The sequence below is a fragment of the Eretmochelys imbricata genome, chromosome 9 (genome assembly GCF_965152235.1).
Source record: "Eretmochelys imbricata isolate rEreImb1 chromosome 9, rEreImb1.hap1, whole genome shotgun sequence".
Classification (NCBI taxonomy): domain Eukaryota; kingdom Metazoa; phylum Chordata; order Testudines; family Cheloniidae; genus Eretmochelys; species Eretmochelys imbricata.
In genome coordinates, this window is record NC_135580.1 from 5,948,410 (window position 1) to 5,970,904 (window position 22,495).

Here is a 22,495-nt window from a genome sequence, read left to right on the forward strand (position 1 = left end):
TGTTTAGCCTAAAGTAACTTTTTTGTGGGGGGGGGGGGGGGGGAAGTTGTTCATTTACTGCACACCTCCTGTCTCTTCTAGCTTAATTCCATAGCTCGCTTGTAAATTGAAACCTTGTTTTGTTGCAGCACAGTCTAGTATTTCTCTAGCAGTGGACCTGCAATGGGGTGTCAGGTTGCTGAGGATCATTAGTATGTTTTTCTAGAGTCATTATACTGATGTCATATTTTGGAATGCATGAACTAATTCCCCTCCGATTTTCTATTTCAAGAGTGTTACTCTGGGCTTTTGTTTTAAAAAAGTATTTGAAGAATTGTATTTTATTTTATTTCTAATTTGCTTTTATAACGTTAAACTAGAATAGTAGTGAAAACAGTACTCATGAAAGGTGCCTGATTGACAGCTATGGAAACCGAAGTCCTTTGTCTACAGAGCAAGCAGAGTATGGACATAGCCCATATGTCTTTCCTCTCATCACTCCAAGTGTGTCAAAACCTTCACTTCAAGGGAGCATCTTTAGCAATGAGACTAGAGTTCTCATTTTCCTTATTCTTCTATTCCTTGACCTTTTATGTTGAACCAGTTGTTCTAATTACAGTCATGTTTTTTGTGGCATGGAATCCTAGCTGAAGTGACACCATCAACCCATTTCACATGGGGCATCAAACAGCTCCAATGGTAACAATTCTGTTCTGAGCTTGATTTCTCCCAGAGGTGAAATCAGGCCTTGAATCATCTGTTCTCCTAAACAAGGATTTTTTTTTTTTTAAAGTCCACCATCAGTAATGTTTTAAAAAGGAGATTGTCACTGTTTGTGATGTATGCTGCTAACTGTTCATTATAATGTTGGATGTTTATGAAAGGATACAGTGGTTCTCAACCTATTTATCATTGTGGGCCGCATAAGCAACTCTCTGTGCATTATGTGGGGCTCATTCACGCAATATATATACTACTTGTATGGCCATGAGGATGTCACACGGGCCACACATGTGTTTTGATTGGGCTGCAGGTTGAGAACCACTGGGATAGGTGTAAGTCTATTCAGTGTTTTATTGAGAATGTAGCAATTATTTTGATTATAGCATTTTAAAAAAATTTAAATTTAAATTTTAAAAATTTAAAATATTCTGTATGAGGACGTGGTACTAAACTTTGGGAGCTGACCCCATAGTTTGTTGATTACTGCATAAATCTGTCCTTGTGTCCTTTAGAATGAAGGGGACCTTTATTGCTTCCAGAGTCTACATTTATTTGATATGTTTTGGCAATTGCCTTAGTTATATCTCCTCCTCTGGACATGTCTCTGTTTGACACAGGATATTCTTCATACATATCCTATATTGTTAATTTATGTCTCATCATTGAAGTGGCTTGTATTATATAGATGACTTGGCATACTTTCAGCTTTTTCTAGCATTCTGGCAATAATTGTCCTGTTAGAAATGGCAGCATTGTGTATGTAAAGCATAATAGGCTCTATTTGTTAAGAATGATGTCAGCATGTGGGATGGCCTCAAGGAGTCCATTAAAAGAACATAAATAAGCCTTTTGACTGCTAGGTTTTTTTTCCCTCAGTAAAATACCATATTGTTGAAGACATCTGCTAGTGTCTGCAATGGAATGAGACAGATCTGGTGACCGAGTTATGCAGACTGATAAGCAGTATCCTGTAGTGTCATAATTGTGGAGACACCCGGGTAGCAGCCACATAGAGCTACATTCTAAAACTAAGCATTAATGCCTGGTTTTTTTGTATAAATACCTGGTCCTTTCATGTAAAATTTTACAGATAGTTTTTAGGACCTTTACATTTGCTATGCAGTCCTGGATGGTTTCTCTTCATAATTTTTAATAGGAAGATTTTGGAATTTGGTTCTGGCTGAAAGTTTTCCTTGGCAGTCTGACTATCCATTGTCGATTTTAACATCTCCTCAAAAACATATGTGTTTACACAAAATGTGCATGTGAAAAGAGCCTGACTTTTGAGCAAACAGCACTCTAACCAGTTGGGTAGAGGTGAAGTGTTTACAAAGGGGGAGGGTTAATCTGGGCCATTCACAACACCATTGTGGTCTTCAGTGTATTAAGGCTGAATTCAGCCTTAAAACACTGATTTCCTTGTATTAGGGAAATTGCATCTTATATCCTCTAAGAACTGAAATATGTGGAAATGAGTTTTAAAAACCCACATCATCTCAATCATAAGCATATTGGTAGTGATTATGGAGTGACTGCCAAGCCCACCCTGCCCTCATATCATCTTGTGGTCTGGTGCAGAGTCATGGGGGCAGCCGGTCTCTTGAGGTTGGTCTGGGGAAGAGAGGAGCTGTAGGAACACATAGGAAATGATAATGTGGTTGGGGAGATGGGGCGGGGGTCTGGATGACGTGAGGGGGATTCTCGGGATAGAGTGGCCAAGGGAGGGGCAGACATTTAAGAGCAGCCCAGGCCCACAGAAGGAGAAGTCAGGAGGAGATCACTGTTTGTCATGTGAGACTTGGAGTGCATCCACTTGTTAGTATTCATTCTATAATACCTTAGTTGTGCAATGGCTCTGCGCGTATGAATTGGAAAAATAGGTCCCTGCTCTGAGGACTTTGTATTCTAAATAGGCTAGGAAGGGAAAACACGTGCAGGAGAGATGAGGTGGAAAGTATTTGAAGGACAAGGGTTACATTTTAAATGCAGATTTTCATGTCAAGCATTCTAGAATTGAGGTGTTCAAATCTATTTTAGAAAACCTGATAAAAGTTTGTTCGATTCTAAACTAATGCAATTGCAGCAAAACTCTTACCAACCAAGATGATTTTAATCTCCTTCAAGTTTTTGATGTGATGGTAGTTTAAGGCTAAAAGAAAATTGAATTTTGCAGTAATAGGAACTTCAATTTGGTATTCGTTTCCAAATAATTTACTCCTTGAAATTCTTGGCTAAAATGACATTATTAAATAATTTCCCTCCCCGCACCACTTCTTTTTTATATTTTCTTTATGAGCAAGGCTAAGCACTTGTCTGCATGCAGAGTTGTACCAGTTTAACTTAAGGTGTAATTTTAAATCCATTTCACTAAATGGATCCAAAAAGCTATGGACATACCTCTCATTTTGGTTTAAACTAGGCTTATTTCAATATATCTTAAATAGATTAGGAATAGATTTAAGACAAATCAAAATAAGCCACTTTTAAACCAAAATAAAAAGGTCTACAACGGGGGGTTGCACTGCTTTAACTAAAGTGTTGCAAGTTTGTGTGTAGGGGAGGTCTAAGAGCTTGTTTTCTTGAGATGGGTGTTTTACAGTCATTTTATGCCCAAGTAACAGCAAATAGCAGTGAATAACAGGAAGGACTGCAGGTCAGCCTTCCATCTAAGAAAAGAACCTGTTCTCTTATATAATCAGCCTTTGTGAACCTGAGACCCCGGTTCATTTCACAGTGAAGCTTTCTTTCAATTTACTTCTCCTAGTTCATCTTATTTTAGCTAACTTGGCTCAGTGTTTTACTGCTGTATGAAGACAAAAAAAATCATCAGACTGTTGGCTAGGAGCCATATTTTAAACTAGGTTTTTCTGGAATTCCATGAGAGAAAGCTCCAATTCCTGGAGGTACAGCAAATATTAAATTTTGTAATTTCAACCTTCATAAGGAAAGGTTAGGGTTAATCTGTGCTCTCCACTACTAATACTCATCTCCACATCAATTAAGCTGTCACTGTTGTATCATTTCAAGACCTAAAAAACATTTTCAGGATGGTCTGATATGTCACTCTGCTCAGATACTATAGTGAAGGGCAGCAGCTGAAAGCCCCAAATTAGAATTTCACCTGTAAAATTCTCCTATTGTATCCTGTTCTTTAGGTAGCCCACCCCTGAGGCCCAGCTTTCAGATCGTCCATCTTTCTTGTTCAGAAATCTCTTTTGGTGCTACTGAACTCTGCACCCTAATCATTTGAAGAGGTTGTTGCAGTTGAGCCTGAAACGTTTTCTTTGCTCCACCCACTCCCCACCCTTAAAGGATACATGCTCCCTGTGCAAAACACACATCCCTAGGGAGCAAAAGGTTGGGATTAAGCCCTGCCCACATCCATAAAATAATTGTGCTAGTCTAAGGAAAGCTGTGTGTGTGTTGTTTTAAATGTGCATGTAAGGGAACCTGAGTGAAAAGTAAAATTCTGCAGAACTGTTCAACTCATCCAGGTTGCTGGTTTTCCTGTTCCAGGGCCTACTGAAACATAAGCAAATGATGTCTAACAACTTTTAGCAGTTTTCTTTTCCTTATAAGGACCACAGTTCAATACCCTTGCCTGCTGTGCTTGCCAGCAGTTATACAGTTGCTCTAGCTTTGTTATGTAGATCCCATTCAACCTTTCTTCCTTCAGCAAACAGGAAACAATATTATTTTTTGACAATGGAAAACTATTATTCCGCAAGGAAGAGAAATAGCATTTCTCCTGAGTTATGATTCTGATTGGGATGTTTACCTCTTCTACTATGGGTATTCATATTGATGGCTGAATTAGTTACTTTGTGAACAGCATTCTCCACTTTCAACTACAGCTTATCTTCAAACTGCGTTATGTATGTGCTATAAAATATATGTTTGTGACATATAGTATTTAGTATTTTTCACGGTAACACCCATGAGGTTTTCACTAATGTGAGGTTATACCACAGAAAAATCTACATTAAAATGATTAAAAACAACAAAAAGAAGGAAAATCAGAGTTAATGTTGAAACTGCATCCATGTGTTACTCTTTTGGTGTTGGATATTGCAGAGTTTTCCATAATAACGCTATGTAAAGGACTGTATCTATGCCTAATTGGATGAGACTTCTTACCTTTATTAATTTTTGTACACCGTGTTGGTTTAATAATGAGTAGGTCTGGTCAGAAAACAAGAATTCCACTTCTCTCACACACACAAAAATGGAGGTTTTGAAATTTGTCTTTGTTCTGATATGAAATGAAGCTGAGACTTTTTGAAAATTTTTATGAAAAAAGAGAAAGATCCTCCCCACAGAATAGGCAATAGCCCAGGTGAATGCCCTCACCACTGCGCTACTGGATATTCAGGTGTGAGTGGGTGTTTCTCAAGGTCATAGATACAGTATGTTAATTGTGAAAGGCAGCATGGCTATATGTATGAGACTTGGGTTTGCCATATTAGAGACAATGGTCTATTCCCAGCTCTGCTTGAAGAGATGGTGCAACTTCTTGATTACCCCACTGGGACAATGTTGCTTGCCTTTCTCCTAAGATAGGAGTGTATGGTTTTGCTCAACAGTGGCTGTGGAGGGCACAGAATTAACACCAGTCAGCAGGGTGCTGGAACAATTTTTATAGTGGGTGTGCTGAGAGCCATTGAACCAACCTGTAAACTCCGTATATAATGGAAACCACTTCAAGCCAGGGGGTGTAGCTGCACTCCTAGTTCCAGCACCTATGCCAGTCAGAAGAACTAGCACTAAAACTCATAGTTTCCCATGGTTTCCAATTCAGCATTCCTTCCCCTGACTTAAAGGAATAGCTATTTGTGTCTTGTCTGGTGTTCAGGCTGTGTGGGCCAGGGAGCATTTTCTATGTAGTGGAAGGTCAATGAGGTCTAGAGCATGCTTAGTGTAAATAGAATATTCAGAGATTTTAGCACAGTGGTTACCAAACTTTTTACTAAGATGACTTTTGTTCATTTTGTGTTTGTTTGAGGGTTGTTGGTTTTTTGGATCTGCCATTACATATATGCACCCTCTTAACCAGCACTGCAATCTAATCCCAGCTCATTGTGGAGGAGAGGCCCTGAGCAGGAAGTAGGGGGTCAAAGAGTGAGCCTGCCCCACAGCAGCGGCTCCTCTCCTATGGGATTAGGCTCAGCTTCCTGCTTCAGCCATTGAACCTGGCGCATGGGGTCGCAGCACCACTCAGATTTGGCCTACCATCTCTCCATGATGTCAAAAGCTGGGACAGGAGCTGCCACGGCAGAGAGGGCCTCCCCTCTACACTGGACCAGGAGAAGTGCATGCTTGCCTAGGGCCCAGGGATGGGTTACTCTAGCTATAGATTTGGTGGCCCATCTGTGACGCGCTGGTGGGTTGGAACCCATCATTTGGGAAACACTGCTTTAACAGCCAGAGTCTAGCAAGCTTCACATGTACAAGTGATTATTTTTCAAAGGTTTATGATTTAGCCAAATTATAAAAATCACTATTTGCTCTGCCTTTGATAAGGTAAACCAGCAAATACTTATTTAAAATCTAAAAGTATATATGTGTTAAATTTATGACTGGCACACTAGACAATACATTTTTAATGCACTGTAGTATAGAGGACTGATCATGGGACTTGGAGCTAGTCACTACTGAGTTCCAATTACAGCATTACTGCAGTTTCCATTTGGACAAATCACTTACACTGTTTTACAGATGAGGAAAGTGAGGCAGAAAGGTTAATACGTAAAGCCCATAATGCTGTAGGTATCAGCATGTTGGAGGCATATGATTACAAAATACTAGTCCCCAAAAGCAGCTAAGGCATAGTTCAATCCAGTCTTCCAGCAGAGATAGAACTATCTTAACCAGGTGGTGGGGGCTGGCTACCATGTTTTCATCATGTTCCCCAGCACAATTGTTCCTACTGCATAGATGGTCTCTTAGTTTCTGAGTAGTGGGAGGAGGTATTAGTATTTATTTGAAACAAAAAGCTGGTATTAACCTAACTATAGCAGACCTGACAGTCTTCTGTAATACTGTACTTTGAAGATATAAAGTGCTGTGTGCTTATTACTAAATTATATTTATGGTCAACACCTATTCATAAATGAGCCAGTATAAAATTGTTCTAATTAATTGAAACACGAGAGAAATATAATTATTTCTAAATTACACATTGCTCTATTCAGCACCTAACTGTGTTGTAATTATACAATATATGCTTGCAGAATAAACCACTGAAGTCACTAACTTTGTGGTCAGATTATTACTAACTGCCTGCAGCAGGGTTTCTTGTTCCTTCCTCTGAAGCAGCTAATACTGGCCACTGTCAGTGACAGGATACCGATCTAGATGGATCACTGATCTGAACTAGTATGGCAATTTATATATTCAGCAGGGCTCTGTGCAGAGGCGGGGATTTGCCCATATGGAGCAGCTTGCAAGATTGGGGCCTAAGTTTACAACCCTGCTTGTAGTTAGTTATTTTTTGCCACATACAAATATCAGGTCCAAAGCTCCAGCTGTTCTAATGTGGGTCAGATTTTGCTCCTAATCAGCAGAAACTGTTTCCATTAATACTGATTACTTTAAAAAAATCAAATACAATAACTCAAAACAAAACATACTTTTGTAGAATATTCTATAACAAGAGTCTAAATGGAGGAGAGAGAAATTTAAAGCCAAAACAAATATTCCAAGTTAACACTTCTGTTTCTCAGTTGTCCTTCAGGATTTACCAATATTGGAAGAGTGCCCCAAATGAATAAACATCAATATTCCCATTACCAATATTAGCAGTTTTAAAAGGAGATTTAGTAACAGGTATTTGTGCCCATTTCAATCCTCCTTTTCTATGGTTAGTTCACACATCAGGGATTTATATGTAACACCCGCCATCTGCAAAAAGAGCAAGGAAATTGTTCCAGCCAAAACAAGAACACAATTTCTACCACAAACAGACCAGATGTGTGAATCCTGTCTTTCTAACACTGAAACATCTACAACTGAAAATTAAAAATGAAAGGCCATTTGTCAGTTTGTTACTGAGACATAAAAATTCTGCGTTTGAGAAGAACATTGAGTGTGACTACTGTTAATGTATTGCAGCATGGGTGATGTGTAATATTGCACTCAGACCTGTGCAATATCCTGGCAAAATGAGCTGAACTAAGAATGAATGAATGGTTAAACACTGTCATATTCTCCCAGTCATGCCTTGAATTCCATTTCAAATAAATGTCAAGAACTTGCAGAGTCTCTCATCCTAAATGATGTTAAGTGATATGTCTAACCTTGGTACGAAAGCACTTGAAGAAAGTTCATGCTTGTGAGGGATTGTTGGGGAGGAGTTGAGTCAGGGAGAGAAATTCTGAATAGACTGAAGGTGTTAGTGTTAGATTTTGCTTTTAAAAAATAGGCGTTAATACTGAAAATATTGATGCAGTATGAAGCAAGCAGGAAGAAATGAGATCAGTCCTCTTGTGTCAGGAAATCCTCCACATGTGAAACTGGATATTGTCAGTTGAGACCTTCCTAATGCGTGTAAGGTAAAGGAAAATGTTCTAGCAGATTGAATAGCTCTCAGACTGACTCTCACGAGTGGGTGAGTTCAGAGACCAAAAAACAGTGTCCTCACATTTGAGACCTACCAAATCATGTTTATAACATTCAGAACAGTAATCTCCCATTCTCTTACACAAGAGAGAGGAATTGGTGCCATACCATTGGATATATTCATCCTGTTAGGATTATGCACTCCTTCTTTTTTGTTTCATATTCTTATAAAAATAATCCATAAAAATCTTATTAAGGACACAGTTCACTGTACCCAATGATCCTCCAAGGTGGTAGAAAGAATTAAAAATAAACAAAAAATCCATGTTTATTTACAACTGGACCAAAAAAAATTGATGATTTCAGTAATGGATTTGATAGTTTTGTTCTAAAGATACTGTATCAAAGTTGAACTGTCAAACATCAAGATATTCTTCAAAAGGAACAATTTGTGACCAATCTAGAGGATGTTATAACCTAGGAAGGTAATCCCCAAAGGAGCAGGCTGGCTGTTTGGGAAATGGTCACAAATGAGTTTGTTCAGATCAACAGTTGAATTCATGTACAGGGTACATCAATTAGTGCATGAAAGTTATACATTAATGTTTTATGAGAAGCTGGTAACAGTAGGGTCTGTTCCTAATTACTGTCACCGTTGTGGAAATATTGAGTCAGTCATGGTCTTAAAAGATGTAAACACGAGGGAACCAAAGTTATTTAATGTAGTTCCAGACTTTGAACATGTAATTCCTCACAGAACTACTATACTGTGTTTCCTTTTCGATGTTTGTTCATCCTGCTATTTCCCCTGTTCCCTTGTACTAGCCATCTACCATATAAATTTTGGTTGCTGAAATGATAGCTCTTGTCATCTTACCTTTATTGTTTATAGTGTCTATAGCATTGTGTCCCTTGGGTTGTTCACTTTAGACTAGACCAGTGGTTCTCAGACTGTTGGTCAGGACCCCAAAGTGGTTTGTGACCCCATTTTAATGGGGTCACCACTACTGGTTTAGACTTTCTGGAGCCCTGGGTTGGAGCCCAAGCCCAAGCCCCACGACTTCAGCCCTGGGCAGTGAGGCTCAGGTTACAGGCCCCCTGCCTGGTGCTGAAAGCCTTTGAGCTTTGGCCCCCCACCTGGGGTGGTGGGGCTTGGGTGAGCTCAAGCTTCAGTTCCTCCTCCTGGGGTCATGTAGTAATTTTTGTTGTTGGAAGGTGATTGTGGTGCAATGAAGTTTGAGAACCCATGGACTAGACTTATTTGAGAATGCTTGTGAACTGCCTGACATACTGCTGCATGTATTCTTGTATGCTGATGTTTTAGACAAAGCAGACCATCCTCTTGCCCTTAGAAGCGAATCATCCTGCACTAAAATATTTTGGTATCTTTATGCCATTCTTCTTTGAATGTAGTGAGAGCTTTTATCTAATATACGTGAAGCAACTGTAAATATATTGTCTGCATGTCACGTGTAAAATTGGATTTTCTGCCTTTCAGGACAAGACCCTGATTAATATGGAAAACACTATCAGTCTGACCCTGTTATGAAACTTTTTTTTTTATTGATATGGAGAGGTTTTTATCTTTCACAAAGAACTTAGTTTCCAAAGAACATTTCCTTTTTGCTAAAGTCCCACATGATCTTCCCAGAAAACTGACCTATTTTTAGCAACCTACAAGATCCTGTTGTACGGCAGATTTATGAGAACAGCAATTCTAATCCATGAAAGGTCAACCTGAATAAAAGTAATTCCCATTCCAAAGTACAGTAGTCCATATTTAACTAATACATTCACTCTCAATAATTGTTGAGCAGTTGCTCTTTGATCTCTTGTAGAAGAATTGATGGGTAGTGAAACTTCACTAATTTATATCAGTGACTGTATTTATTACATATTATTGAATTTTGTCAAATAAGGAAGTGAACAAACATTAAATTAGGTAGAGATAATGCATTATAAAATATATTTTGTTTGCTTAATTTGACTATTGTTAATTAATAAATGAAACTATTGTATTAGTAGAAGTATTACAGTGTGTCTTGTAAAAATATTGAGGTCTCAGTAATAACAAGGCCTTCCTAAAACACTTTGGCATTAAAAGTTTTGCTGAGAAATGGGGAGCCAGCTGTTTGTGTGAATTTTGTGATGTACAGATTAGAGAGGTGACAATGAAATTTCTGCAGTCTCTGTTTCTTTAGTGCTACTTCCACTTTATTTTTATGTCCTCTTCAGCAGAAGAAGAATATATATCAGATTTTAGGACACTTTTTTCCCCCAATAAAATCCCTTAGCCTTTGGCTGTGTTCTTATACATACACACTTTTCCCTTTTTGAAATGTACCATGAAGTGTTATGCTGCAAATCAAGTTTAATACGTGTATGACCAGTCACTTCATTGTTCTTTATAACTCTTCTCTCCTGTTTTTGCTAGAGCTATTCTCTTCACTTAGGGATTTTGTTTTGTTAAATTGTTTCCGAATAGGACTACTGTATTGCCTAAATGATTTATTGGTCTGATTGTTCCAGACGGGGGAGGGTAGTTTTCAGAGGAATCTGCCAATTAGACTAATGACGCCACCATACAAAATGCAAAATTCCACTTAATTGACAAAGCTAAGAAGGTGGGGGCACTGAGCTGGCTTGGATTAACTGGAATTTTAAATTAAGAGGTATTGTATGTACATTTGTTGGACCTTCATAATTTGCACGTGAAACACTTAATTTGCGGTTTTCACATTCACAAATGGTCATTTTGATTTTCTGCTATAACCTTTCCTCTGTCAGGCTCTTGAGGTGCTCGGTCCAATTAAGCAGTTCCTATTTTACAGTCATCTTGGACTCTTCTTGTGGCAGTGCCTTTCTCCCCTCGCAATATATGATGTCTTTCTGCCCTTGCCTAGGCTCTTTCTAGACTTTCTGTAAAGCAAGCCTGGAGCAGAGGATGGCAAACTGGTGACTTCCATTTGAGTAAAACTGCTGCTCCCCCTTAACTAATCTTTAATTAATCAGGCCTTCTTTTGATGATTTAGAGTCCATGCTTCTACCTCAACTCAATTATGTTCTGAAGATCTTGTAAAAATAAATCCAGTTGATCAGATTTCTATTGAATTCCTACTGTGCTGAGATATATAGAGTTGTAAAAGTTACACTAAATTTAGGCAAGCCTTGTTTGAAAAATGTGAAGCCTTTGCTTTACACATGCTTTGGTGGCTCTGTTATGCTAATTTATATACAATTTACAAACATTGAATGTATTTTGCAAGATTCCTTATTCTTCACACTTAATCGTGCTTTTGGAATGACTTCTTCCTTCAGAAAATACGGAAACAAAGCTCTTCAGAACATCAGTATTCTGTACTGTTTATTCATATGCTTGTGATCTGAACAACAAAATAAAGCCTGTTTTGATTTGTTTTAAATGCTGGTTAGTAAAATTCAAATGCAACCAAAATCAATCGAGACTTCTTATGTCAGTTGTCAAACTCATTCATTCCATTGCTGCCTGGCCTCTTCTGCCAGAAAATGAGACTTGTTAATTGAGAGAGCTGTTTCCTTTTTAAAATGGTTAATAAAATCTTCTTGACAGCACATCTGTGTGAAGGAGGGAAAGAAATAAATGTGTGTTGGAAGGAGTTGAGTATGTGATTGAGATAATGACAGTGGGATCGGTGGCGGTGGTGGGTTTGCCCAAGAAACATGAACAAAGTCTTAAACCTTGTAGGTGACATTGATTTTGTAGTAATTATTTAAAGGAACTAGAGTGGACATAAGCTATTTTAGCTCCTGGAATGAGTGGATATTTAAACAGGTATCATGTTTGTATATCTTTTAATTATACTCTGTGCCTATTTCTTGTTTGAACTTTTTTAATAATTGGCGGCAACTTGACCTTCCTTTCTTTTCATATGTTATGAATGTCACAGTGCAGTTGTGCTTTAGCATATGGCAAATTTGTGTATCTAAAATATTTTTAGTGTACTGCAGATTTTAGTGATTTCTAATAACATAATTGGCTATCCTCAATGCCCAGTTTATGGTATTTTTCTGTTGTGTTGAGATACTTTATTTGTTTGGAAATAGCTTTTCTCATGTTACGTTTTAGTACAGTATTGGAGCAGAAGGGTTCCCAATGGGGATGTGATAGTTTTGGGTAATACAGAGTCTTATGTATCTGTAGCAGTTATATAGTTTTTGCCAAGTTTTCTTTCTTGTTTGCTATCATTTTTCAAAAAGAAATGCTATCGTGAATCAGACAACCTGTGGGAGAAAAGAACAAGAACTTTTGGAAAGGGAAATGTCTAGAGCAGGGGATCCCAAAATGTGGTTCTTGTAATCATTGGTGGTACATGAGCTTGATGTTCCATCATTCATTTCACAGCAATTTTTGAGAAGGTGGTACGTGCACCAATAAAGTTTGGGAGCTGCTGGACTAGAGCATCACTGGGAGAGGTCTTGTGCTGAGTCTGATTGCTTATGGCATAAAGACTTTTTGAAATTGTATGCTATGACGGTGCAAGAAGCATAGAGAAGTTTATTTGATTCCATTAGCATCTACAAATGCTTGAACATCTGAACTGTTCCAGGTGTTGAAGAGCATGGTTAATCCAGGATGTATCCATTTGGGTACAGAGTCAACTATTGCATACAATGAGATGTGTTCAAGCTAGTTCAGTCTGATTTTAAGGAATCTTAGCTGTGAATTCTCTCGCCCTTGGTAGCAGAACCATGGATGGAGAGAGTGATGGAAGAAGGAAGGCAGGGACAAATAAGGAGTCTTTCCTGCTTGAGTTTCAGCCTGGTTTTGGAGGGGCTGGAAAAACTTTGAGCAACAACCTGTGAATTGGACCTGTTCCTCACTGTAGAGGCAGCTGTTCCATTATTGTCAATTCCCTTTGAGAAAGTAGGGTGCCAACATCTCTTACTTGACAGCTGCTCAAGAATTTGTTTCTTATAGAATCATAGAATATCAGGGTTGGAAGGGACCCCTGAAGGTCATCTAGTCCAACCCCCTGCTCGAAGCAGGACCAATTCCCAGTTAAATCATCCCAGCCAGGGCTTTGTCAAGCCTGACCTTAAAAACCTCTAAGGAAGGAGATTCTACCATCTCCCTAGGTAACGCATTCCAGTGTTTCACCACCCTCTTAGTGAAAAAGTTTTTTCCTAATATCCAATCTAAACCTCCCCCACTGCAACTTGAGACCATTACTCCTCGTTCTGTCATCTGCTACCATTGAGAACAGTCTAAAGCCATCCTCTTTGGAACCCCCTTTCAGGTAGTTGAAAGCAGCTATCAAATCCCCCCTCATTCTTCTCTTCTGCAGGCTAAACAATCCCAGCTCCTTCAGCCTCTCCTCATAAGTCATGTGTTCTAGACCCCTAATAATTTTTTGTTGCCCTTCGCTGGACTCTCTCCAATTTATCCACATCCTTCTTGTAGTGTGGGGCCCAAATCTGGACACAGTACTCCAGATGAGGTCTCACCAATGTCGAATAGAGGGGAACGATCACGTCCCTCGATCTGCTCGCTATGCCCCTACTTATACATCCCAAAATGCCATTGGCCTTCTTGGCAACAAGGGCACACTGCTGACTCATATCCAGCTTCTCGTCCACTGGCACCCCTAGGTCCTTTTCCGCAGAACTGCTGCCTAGCCATTCGGTCCCTAGTCTGTAGCGGTGCATTGGATTCTTCCATCCTAAGTGCAGGACCCTGCACTTATCCTTATTGAACCTCATCAGATTTCTTTTGGCCCAATCCTCCAATTTGTCTAGGTCCTTCTGTATCCTATCCCTCCCCTCCAGCGTATCTACCACTCCTCCCAGTTTAGTATCATCCGCAAATTTGCTGAGAGTGCAATCCACACCATCCTCCAGATCATTTATGAAGATATTGAACAAAACCGGCCCCAGGACTGACCCTTTCTTGACTGAAAGAATGTCAGTTACCACCCTGTATTGAATCTCCCAGCTGAGATGGCGGGGGAAGGAGGAATGTTATTGATAAAGTTAAATAGTAGTAATTCTCACAGTAGCTGGAGTCTTCCAGTTTTGTAAACCGCAATCAGTCTAGCTTTAGTCCTGGATATGATGCAAACAGTGCACTGGTTGCCTTGCTGGTTGATCTTTCTCATAATGGATAACCGGATGTCTTTGCAGATTATTTTAGGTCTATCAGCATATTTTGATACGATTGAAGACAAGCCTACAGGAATGGATGGAGTTGCTAATTTGTGACTCCTATCTTTCCTGACATATTTATCCCAAAGATTCACTTGCAAGCCTCTTCAGGGTTCTACTTCGTTGCCCCAGCTGCCCAATGAGAAGCTGTTAGGGAGAGACTTGTGGGGTGTGTGATACCCCTAGCATTGTTTCAGTTTTATTGGACCAGGCTGTGTATTTGAGGGATTCACTCAATGTCTGATCAAGATTAGGATTTAATATGACTGATATCATAGCTCTCCGATATTCAACCTAGTTTAAACTAAGGTTATGCTTTTAGACTATGGGAAGCAGCTGAAGGAAAGGGCAGCAGGTATTCCATTATTCCATCTCCTTTGATTATGTGAGTGTGTGTCTGCCATTTGTCACCTAAGTTCACAGTCTTGGTGTTTTAATTGTATGTCAAGCTAGCAGATTTGTCATGACTTTTCTTTTTCTCCCATCTGCACATCATGAAGGCTGCAACATTTTAGATCTATTGTGGCCTTTGCTACAGTTAGCCGTAATCATACCTTGAGATTGGATTACTGAAATGCACTCTACATGACGTTCTACCTGAAGACCATTCTAAAACTTCAGCTTGCACAGAATGTAGTGACCTACTTAAATAGCAGTGCTTCCTTTGGAGGCAGGGGATGAGGGGGCACTTTACTCCTGGACTCTATGACCTGAACTGGCTTCCAGTTTTTCTGGGTACAATTTTAAGTAATGGTTTAGATGTATAAAACTCTAATGAGTTGGGTCCTGTCTACCTTAGAAGCCATCTCTCATCATAAGATATGCACAGTTGAGATAAGCAGAGGCACACAGGCTAAACAACCTCCAGGTTCAGCCCGGAAGAATCTGATGGCAGGGCATTTTCAGTAAGGGGGGCCCCTCTACTTTGAAAGTGACCTTCATGACACATTGCGAGGCCTATCTGATTTACCAGGCTTTCAAGAATAGACTGCATTGTTGGGTGGGTTCTGTGAAGGCTAAAGAAATAGGAACTGTTGGCCCTAATGTGGATAAAAAAGTTGCTATGGTTCAGTTTACCTTGTAAGCTTCGTATTCCTTCTTTTAACCTTAGTGTGACGTGACTTTATGGTGGGCATGGTTTATAATTCACAATTAATACATAAAATGATGTTAAATTTGTTTTTTCTCATGCACGATAATAGTTTGGGCTGACTAGAGAGCTCTGCTTTGGTAAATGTTTGCCCTTGTTTGGACATTGAAGAGGTGAAATGTCATGCAGTTTGTTAAACAGGCAGGTTCTCTAAAGGAAATTGGGACTGACACTAAACAACCTCTCTTGCCTTTGGTAATACATATACATTATTGTTAAGAGTTAGGGTGTATAAGGAAGCCATGTGTTCTGGGCTATGTCCTTTGGTCTTTATAAACACAAGATTTTCCTTTTTCCCCCTTAAAAACAAAAAACCAAACAACCCCAGAAACTGTAACTACGGTATGCATCCGATGAAGTGAGCTGTAGCTCACGAAAGCTCATGCTCAAATAAATTGGTTAGTCTCTAAGGTGCCACAAGTACTCCTTTTCTTTTTGTAACTGCATGATTTGTCATAACACACCTTTTACAGACTTGATGCTGGTGACCATTATTATATTATATTTATAGCACCCACAATGTGCAAAGATACAATTCCTGACCCAAAGAACTCAGTCAAAGGTCATTTGGTGATTGTTTCTCTCTTCTTTTTTTTTTTTTTCCCTTCCTCCAGATTTGTCACGGAACAGACTTTCGGAGCTTCCTGCAGAAGCTTGTCATTTTGTTTCCCTTGAGAGCCTTAACTTGTACCAGAACTGCATTCGTTATATCCCAGAGGCCATCCTGAACCTACAGTCTTTAACATTTCTAAATATCAGGTACCATCACATTTAAATCTTGATTTTAATATCCATGTTATAGATTCTTGCAACCTTTGGAGCATTAGAAGATAACACAAACCTAGTATATAACCTGTGTGTCTTGATATTACATGCCATCAGATTCACCAGTCTGGACCAGTCTCTACCAATTACCTCAATGAGGAGACATCAGATAGTAGTAATCTTAATTTTTGGCACTTCTGGATTCATGTTAACGACCTGAAATCTTCTTGTGCATGCTTGCTTCAGATCTTGGCAGCCACTGCTCCTTCTTTGTGATTTCAAACGTATCCCATCTGGCCAGTATTGTAGATTTGAGGGCATAGGAAAGATAAATTGCCTACTTGTCCTCATTAACTAGTTTGGATTCCTTTTGCTCTCTCTCCATTTTATTTTTTTATGCAGGTCTGTAATGTGAAAGGATTTGTTTTTTGTTTTCTCTTCTTTCCTATGGGATCTTTAAATGACAGCTCTTGAGGTTCTGGATGATAAATTTAAGTTTTCTGGGTACTATAAGTAATGAAAGAGGAAAGATGATCTCGTGGACAAAGCACGGGATTGGGACTCAGGAGATCTGAATTCTGTTTCCAGCTCCACCACAGGCTTACTGTGTGATCTTGAGCAAGTCACTGCACCTTTGTGCTTCACTTTCCTCATCTTTAAAATGGTGACCTCTACCTCATAAGGGTATTGATTGATTGATTGATTGATGTTTGTAAAGTGCTTTGAGATTTTCTGGTGGAAAGTTCTATAGAAATGAAAGGGTATTTACTATTATTAGCACTAGTGGTACAAACACCAGCACCTGTTCATTACATGTTCTTCTTTCTCCTATTGCTGTGTGAAAGACCCATGTAAATGGCTAAAAGCCTGGCTGTGTGGGGGAAATGGTAAAAATAACTATACTCAAAGTCTTGTAAAAAGAAAAGGAGACTTGTGGCACCTTAGAGACTAACCAATTTATTTGAGCATAAGCTTTCGTGAGCTACAGCTCACTTCATCGGATGCATACTGTGGAAAGTGTAGAAGATCTTTTTATATACACACAACGCATGAAAAAATACCTCCTCCCACCCCATTCTCCTGCCGGTAATAGCTTATCTAAAGTGATCACTCTCCTTACAATGTGTATGATAATCAAGTTGGGCCATTTCCAGCACAAATCCAGGTTTTCTTACTCCCCCTCCGCCCCGCCCCTCACCACACACACAAACCCACTCTCCTGCTGGTAATAGCTTATCTAAAATGACCACTCTCCTTACAATGTGTATGATAATCAAGGTGGGCCATTTCCAGCGCAAATCCAGGGTTTAACAAGAACGTCGGGGGGGGGGGGTAGGAAAAAACAAGACAACATACTAATCCACAGAGACCTCCCTACCAACACTACAAAAAGAAGGATTCTAGGTGGACTCCTCCTGAAGGTCGAAACAGCAGACTGGACTTCTACATAGAGTGCTTCCACCGACGTGCACGGGCTGAAATTGTGGAAAAGCAACATCACTTGCCCCTCAACCTCAGCCGTGCGGAACACAATGCCATCCACAGCCTCAGAAACAATTCTGACATCATAATCAAAAAGGCTGACAAAGGAGGTGCTGTTGTCATCATGAATAGGTTGGAATATGAACAAGAGGCTGCTCGGCAGCTCTCCAACACCACTTTCTACAAGCCATTACCCTCTGATCCCACTGAGAGTTACCAAAAGAAACTACAGCATTTGCTCAAGAAACTCCCTGAAAAAGCACAAGATCAAATCCGCACAGACACACCTCTGGAACCCCGACCTGGGATATTTTATCTACTACCCAAGATCCATAAACCTGGAAATCCTGGACGCCCCATCATCTCAGGCATTGGCACCCTGACAGCAGGATTGTCTGGCTATGTAGACTCCCTCCTCAGGCCCTACGCTACCAGCACTCCCAGCTACCTTCGAGACACCACTGACTTCCTGAGGAAACTACAATCCATTGGTGATCTTCCTGATAACACCATCCTGGCCACTATGGATGTAGAAGCCCTCTACACCAACATTCCACACAAACATGGACTACAAGCCATCAAGAACACTATCCCCGATAATGTCACGGCTAACCTGGTGGCTGAACTTTGTGACTTTGTCCTTACCCATAACTACTTTACATTTGGGGACAATGTATTCCTTCAGATCAGCGGCACTGCTATGGGTACCCGCATGGCCCCACAGTATGCCAACATTTTTATGGATGACTTAGAACAACGCTTCCTCAGCTCTCGTCTCCTAATGCCCCGGTTCTACTTGTGCTATATTGATGACATCTTCATCATCTGGACCCACGAAAAAGAAGCCCTTGAGGAATTCCACCATGATTTCAACAATTTCCATCCCACCATCAACCTCAGCCTGGACCAGTCCACACAAGAGATCCACTTCCTGGACACTACAGTGCTAATAAACGATGGTCACATAAACACCACCCTATACCGGAAACCTATTGACCACTATTCCTACCTACATGCCTTCAGCTTTCACCCTGACCACACCACACGATCCATCGTCTACAGCCGAGCTCTGCGATACAACCACATTTGCTCCAACCCCTCAGACAGAGACAAACGCCTACAAGAACTCTATCAAGCATTCTTACAACTACAGTACCCACCTGCGGAAGTGAAGAAACAGATTGATAGAGCCAGAAGAGTTCCCAGAAGTCTCCTACTACAGGACAGGTCTAACAAAGAAAATAACAGAACGCCACTAGCCGTCACCTTCAGCCCCCAACTAAAACCCCTCCAACGCATTATTAAGGATCTACAACCTATCCTGAAGGATGACCAACACTCTCACAAATCCTGGGAGACAGGCCAGTCCTTGCCTACAGACAGCCCCCCAACCTGAAGCAAATACTCACCAGCAACCACATACCACACAACAGAACCACTAACCCAGGAACCTATCCTTGCAACAAAGCCCTTTGCCAACTGTGCCCACATATCTATTCAGGGGACACCATCACAGGGCCTAATCACATCAGCCACACTATCAGAGGCTCGTTCACCTGCACATCCACCAATGTGATATATGCCATCATGTTACAGCAATGCCCCTCTGCCATGTACATTGGTCAAACTGGACAGTCTCTACGTAAAAGAATAAATGGACACAAATCAGATGTCAAGAATTATAACATTCATAAACCAGTCGGAGAACACTTCAATCTCTGTGGTCACGCGATTACAGACATGAAAGTTGTGATATTACAACAAAAAACTTCAGATCCGGACTCCAGCGAGAAACTGTTGAATTGGAATTCATTTGCAAATTTGATACAATTAACTTAGGCTTGAATAGAGACTGGGAGTGGCTAAGTCATTACGCAAGGTAACCTATTTCCCCTTGTTTTTTCCTACCCCCCGCCCCCCCCCCCCCCCCCCCCGCCCAAGACGTTCTTGTTAAACCCTGGATTTGTGCTGGAAATGGCCCACCTTGATTATCATACACATTGTAAGGAGAGTGATCACTTTAGATAAGCTATTACCAGCAGGAGAGTGGGGTGTTAGGAGGTATTTTTTCATGCTTTGTGTGTATATAAAAAGATCTTCTACACTTTCCACAGTATGCATCCGATGAAGTGAGCTGTAGCTCACGAAAGCTTATGCTCAAATAAATTGGTTAGTCTCTAAGGTGCCACAAGTACTCCTTTTCTTTTTGCGAATACAGACTAACACGGCTGTTACTCTGAAACCAAGAAAGAGAAGTATTTAATTGCAACTTCTAATAAAGTACAGGGAATTTTCCTTTGAGTACATTGCTCTGGTAGCTTTTAAACAGTTTTTTACAAAACATAAATACATATGTCTACCTGTAATAAAAATTAATTTCCTGACCTGTAATATAACCGTGTAGCCTATTATTGAAGTTCAACTCTATACTGCAACCTGCATTATTAAAACCAATGTTTTAAGAGGTATGCAGAACCCCTGTTCACAAACTAGTAATGGTACTAGTTAAGAAAAAACAAAAACATTTTGCATTATATCTGGTATTACCCCTTTGCCAATTACTTTTTGCTTATCTTCCTTTTTTGCTTTATGATGTGCATTGTGAATAGGATGTGAGTCAGAGATGGATTTCCTATTGCTGTGATCTCCAACAGGTGTATTTCAAATTATTATCCCTTGATACCAGCTGGCATTAGTTCATGTACTGCTCAGGAGTAGGATTTTGTAGTGGGAAATTTAGACTCCACACACTAGAAGAACAATGCCATATTTTAATAAACTTGAGTTTAATATCTTGTTAAAATCTCCTTAAGGTAACATTAATTTTTCACTAGTTTTCTAGTCATTTTCCAGTCTGATTGCTTCCGTTTACAAATAAATCATAGCATTCTTGTTTTATAAACCAACCTTTTCCTGTCTGATTCATTCACTGAGGTTGCAGTCCAGTTACATGACCTCATGTTTGCTTTGATGGTCATAAATTGTGATGTGTCAAATACTGGATTGTAACATGTCCAAATTCATTGTGACAAGGATTTCTTAAATGTTTATCACCATGATAATTGGCCCTATTACAAATTAAATAATTAAAACACACACTTAACATTTCTACTGAGCAAGTAATATGCTGATTCTACCCTACGCTGTTCCCCACATGCTAATGCGCAGTAAAAAAATAAGAAAATGGTATCTGCATGATGCATAAATATGACGAGACTCTGAAAGAGGAAGTAAGCTCCAGAGCCTAAAAGTCTCCTACAAAAATGCCCTATCTCCCCATCTGCCAGGAGTAGTACCAGATTCAGAGCTTCTGTTTACAACACATCTTGGTAAAGCAAAGGATAAGAAAGATGTGTAAAGAAGAAACTGCGAGCTACCAGCTCACCTATAAATGTGTGTCAAAACTGAGTTGATGCTCTTACATCCTGTCAAAATAGAGTACGTGATTTGGGGATTTTCTTATGTTGTGTTAAAATTGGTAAATGGTCTCTTCCCATATTCTGACTTTTTTTTTTTCCTACCCAAAAGTCGAAACCAGCTTTCAACATTGCCAGTACACATGTGTAGTCTACCGTTGAAAGTTTTGATAGCAAGTAATAATAAGTTGGTCTCACTACCTGAAGAAATTGGACAGCTCAGACACCTGACAGAGCTTGTGAGTATATACTTATTGTTAATAATTGCTGTTCAGTCCTTAATTTATAAATCATTTGCTCTAGTGGGTTTAAATTTCATTGAGATGAAATAGCTTTATTCAACTGAGGGAGGAAGGATGGTCCAGTGATTAGGATACTAGTCCAGGACTCATGAGACCAGGTTCAATTCCTTGATGTGCCACAGACTTCCTGTGTGACTTTGGGCAAGTCTCTCTGTGCCTCAGTTCCCCATCTGTAACATTGGGATAATAGTACTGCCCTGGCACACTAGGGTGTTATGAGAATAAATACAGTTTAAAGGTTGTGAGGTGCTCAGATACAACAGTAATGGGGTCTAGATAAATACCTAAGATAGAATCAGAATGGAACTTTGTTTAAACAAATACAGTGCTACTAAGACATCCACATTAATTTATCATATATTCTGCATTCCAAGTAAAAGTTCCGTGTGGGTGACTCCAGCTCCCTGCCATACACATATTATCCTATAAATAAGAGTATACAGTCCTGTAATAGCTAGTGTCTGATGTCCCAGGATCTCTCCGTATCTGGTAGAGACAGTTGCGAGTGGTGATATATATTGCATTATTTGTTCATAGAGTGTAAGACCAGAAGGGACCAATAGATCATCTGGTCTGACCTGCTATATATCACAGACCATTTATTTTTGCCCAGTTACCCCTGTGTTGAGCCCAGTAACTTGAGTTAGACTAAAGCATTTCAGTCCTCAGGAGACTAACTGTTGTGTGCCACAGGCAGAGAACAGGAAAGAGTTAGGTGCCACTAATGCCCACGCCCCTGCAGTCTCAGGGAATTGGTTAGGTGGGGTATGCCCAAATGATCCTAGTAGGTGATCTATGCTTTATGGATTAAAGCAGTATTTTAGATAGAAACCTAATCTCATTGTAAAGACTTCAAGTGGTGGTGAGTCCACCCCCAGCCCTGGTTAGATGTTCCAGTGTTTAATTATCCTAATTGCTGGGAAATTGCAGCTTATTTTAAG

General features: G+C 39.9%; 1 protein-coding gene across 4 annotated transcripts in view; it reads left to right on the forward strand.

Annotated features, from left to right (window-relative positions):
- Positions 1-22,495, forward strand: part of LRCH3 (leucine rich repeats and calponin homology domain containing 3) — a 101,012-nt gene that overhangs the window by 21,042 nt on the left and 57,475 nt on the right. For all 4 annotated transcript variants that reach the window (XM_077826114.1, XM_077826115.1, XM_077826116.1 and 1 more), the window contains exons 2-3: positions 16,204-16,348; positions 21,365-21,491. In XM_077826114.1, coding sequence (XP_077682240.1) covers positions 16,204-16,348; positions 21,365-21,491 — 272 coding nt within the window. The remainder of the gene's footprint in view (positions 1-16,203; positions 16,349-21,364; positions 21,492-22,495) is intronic.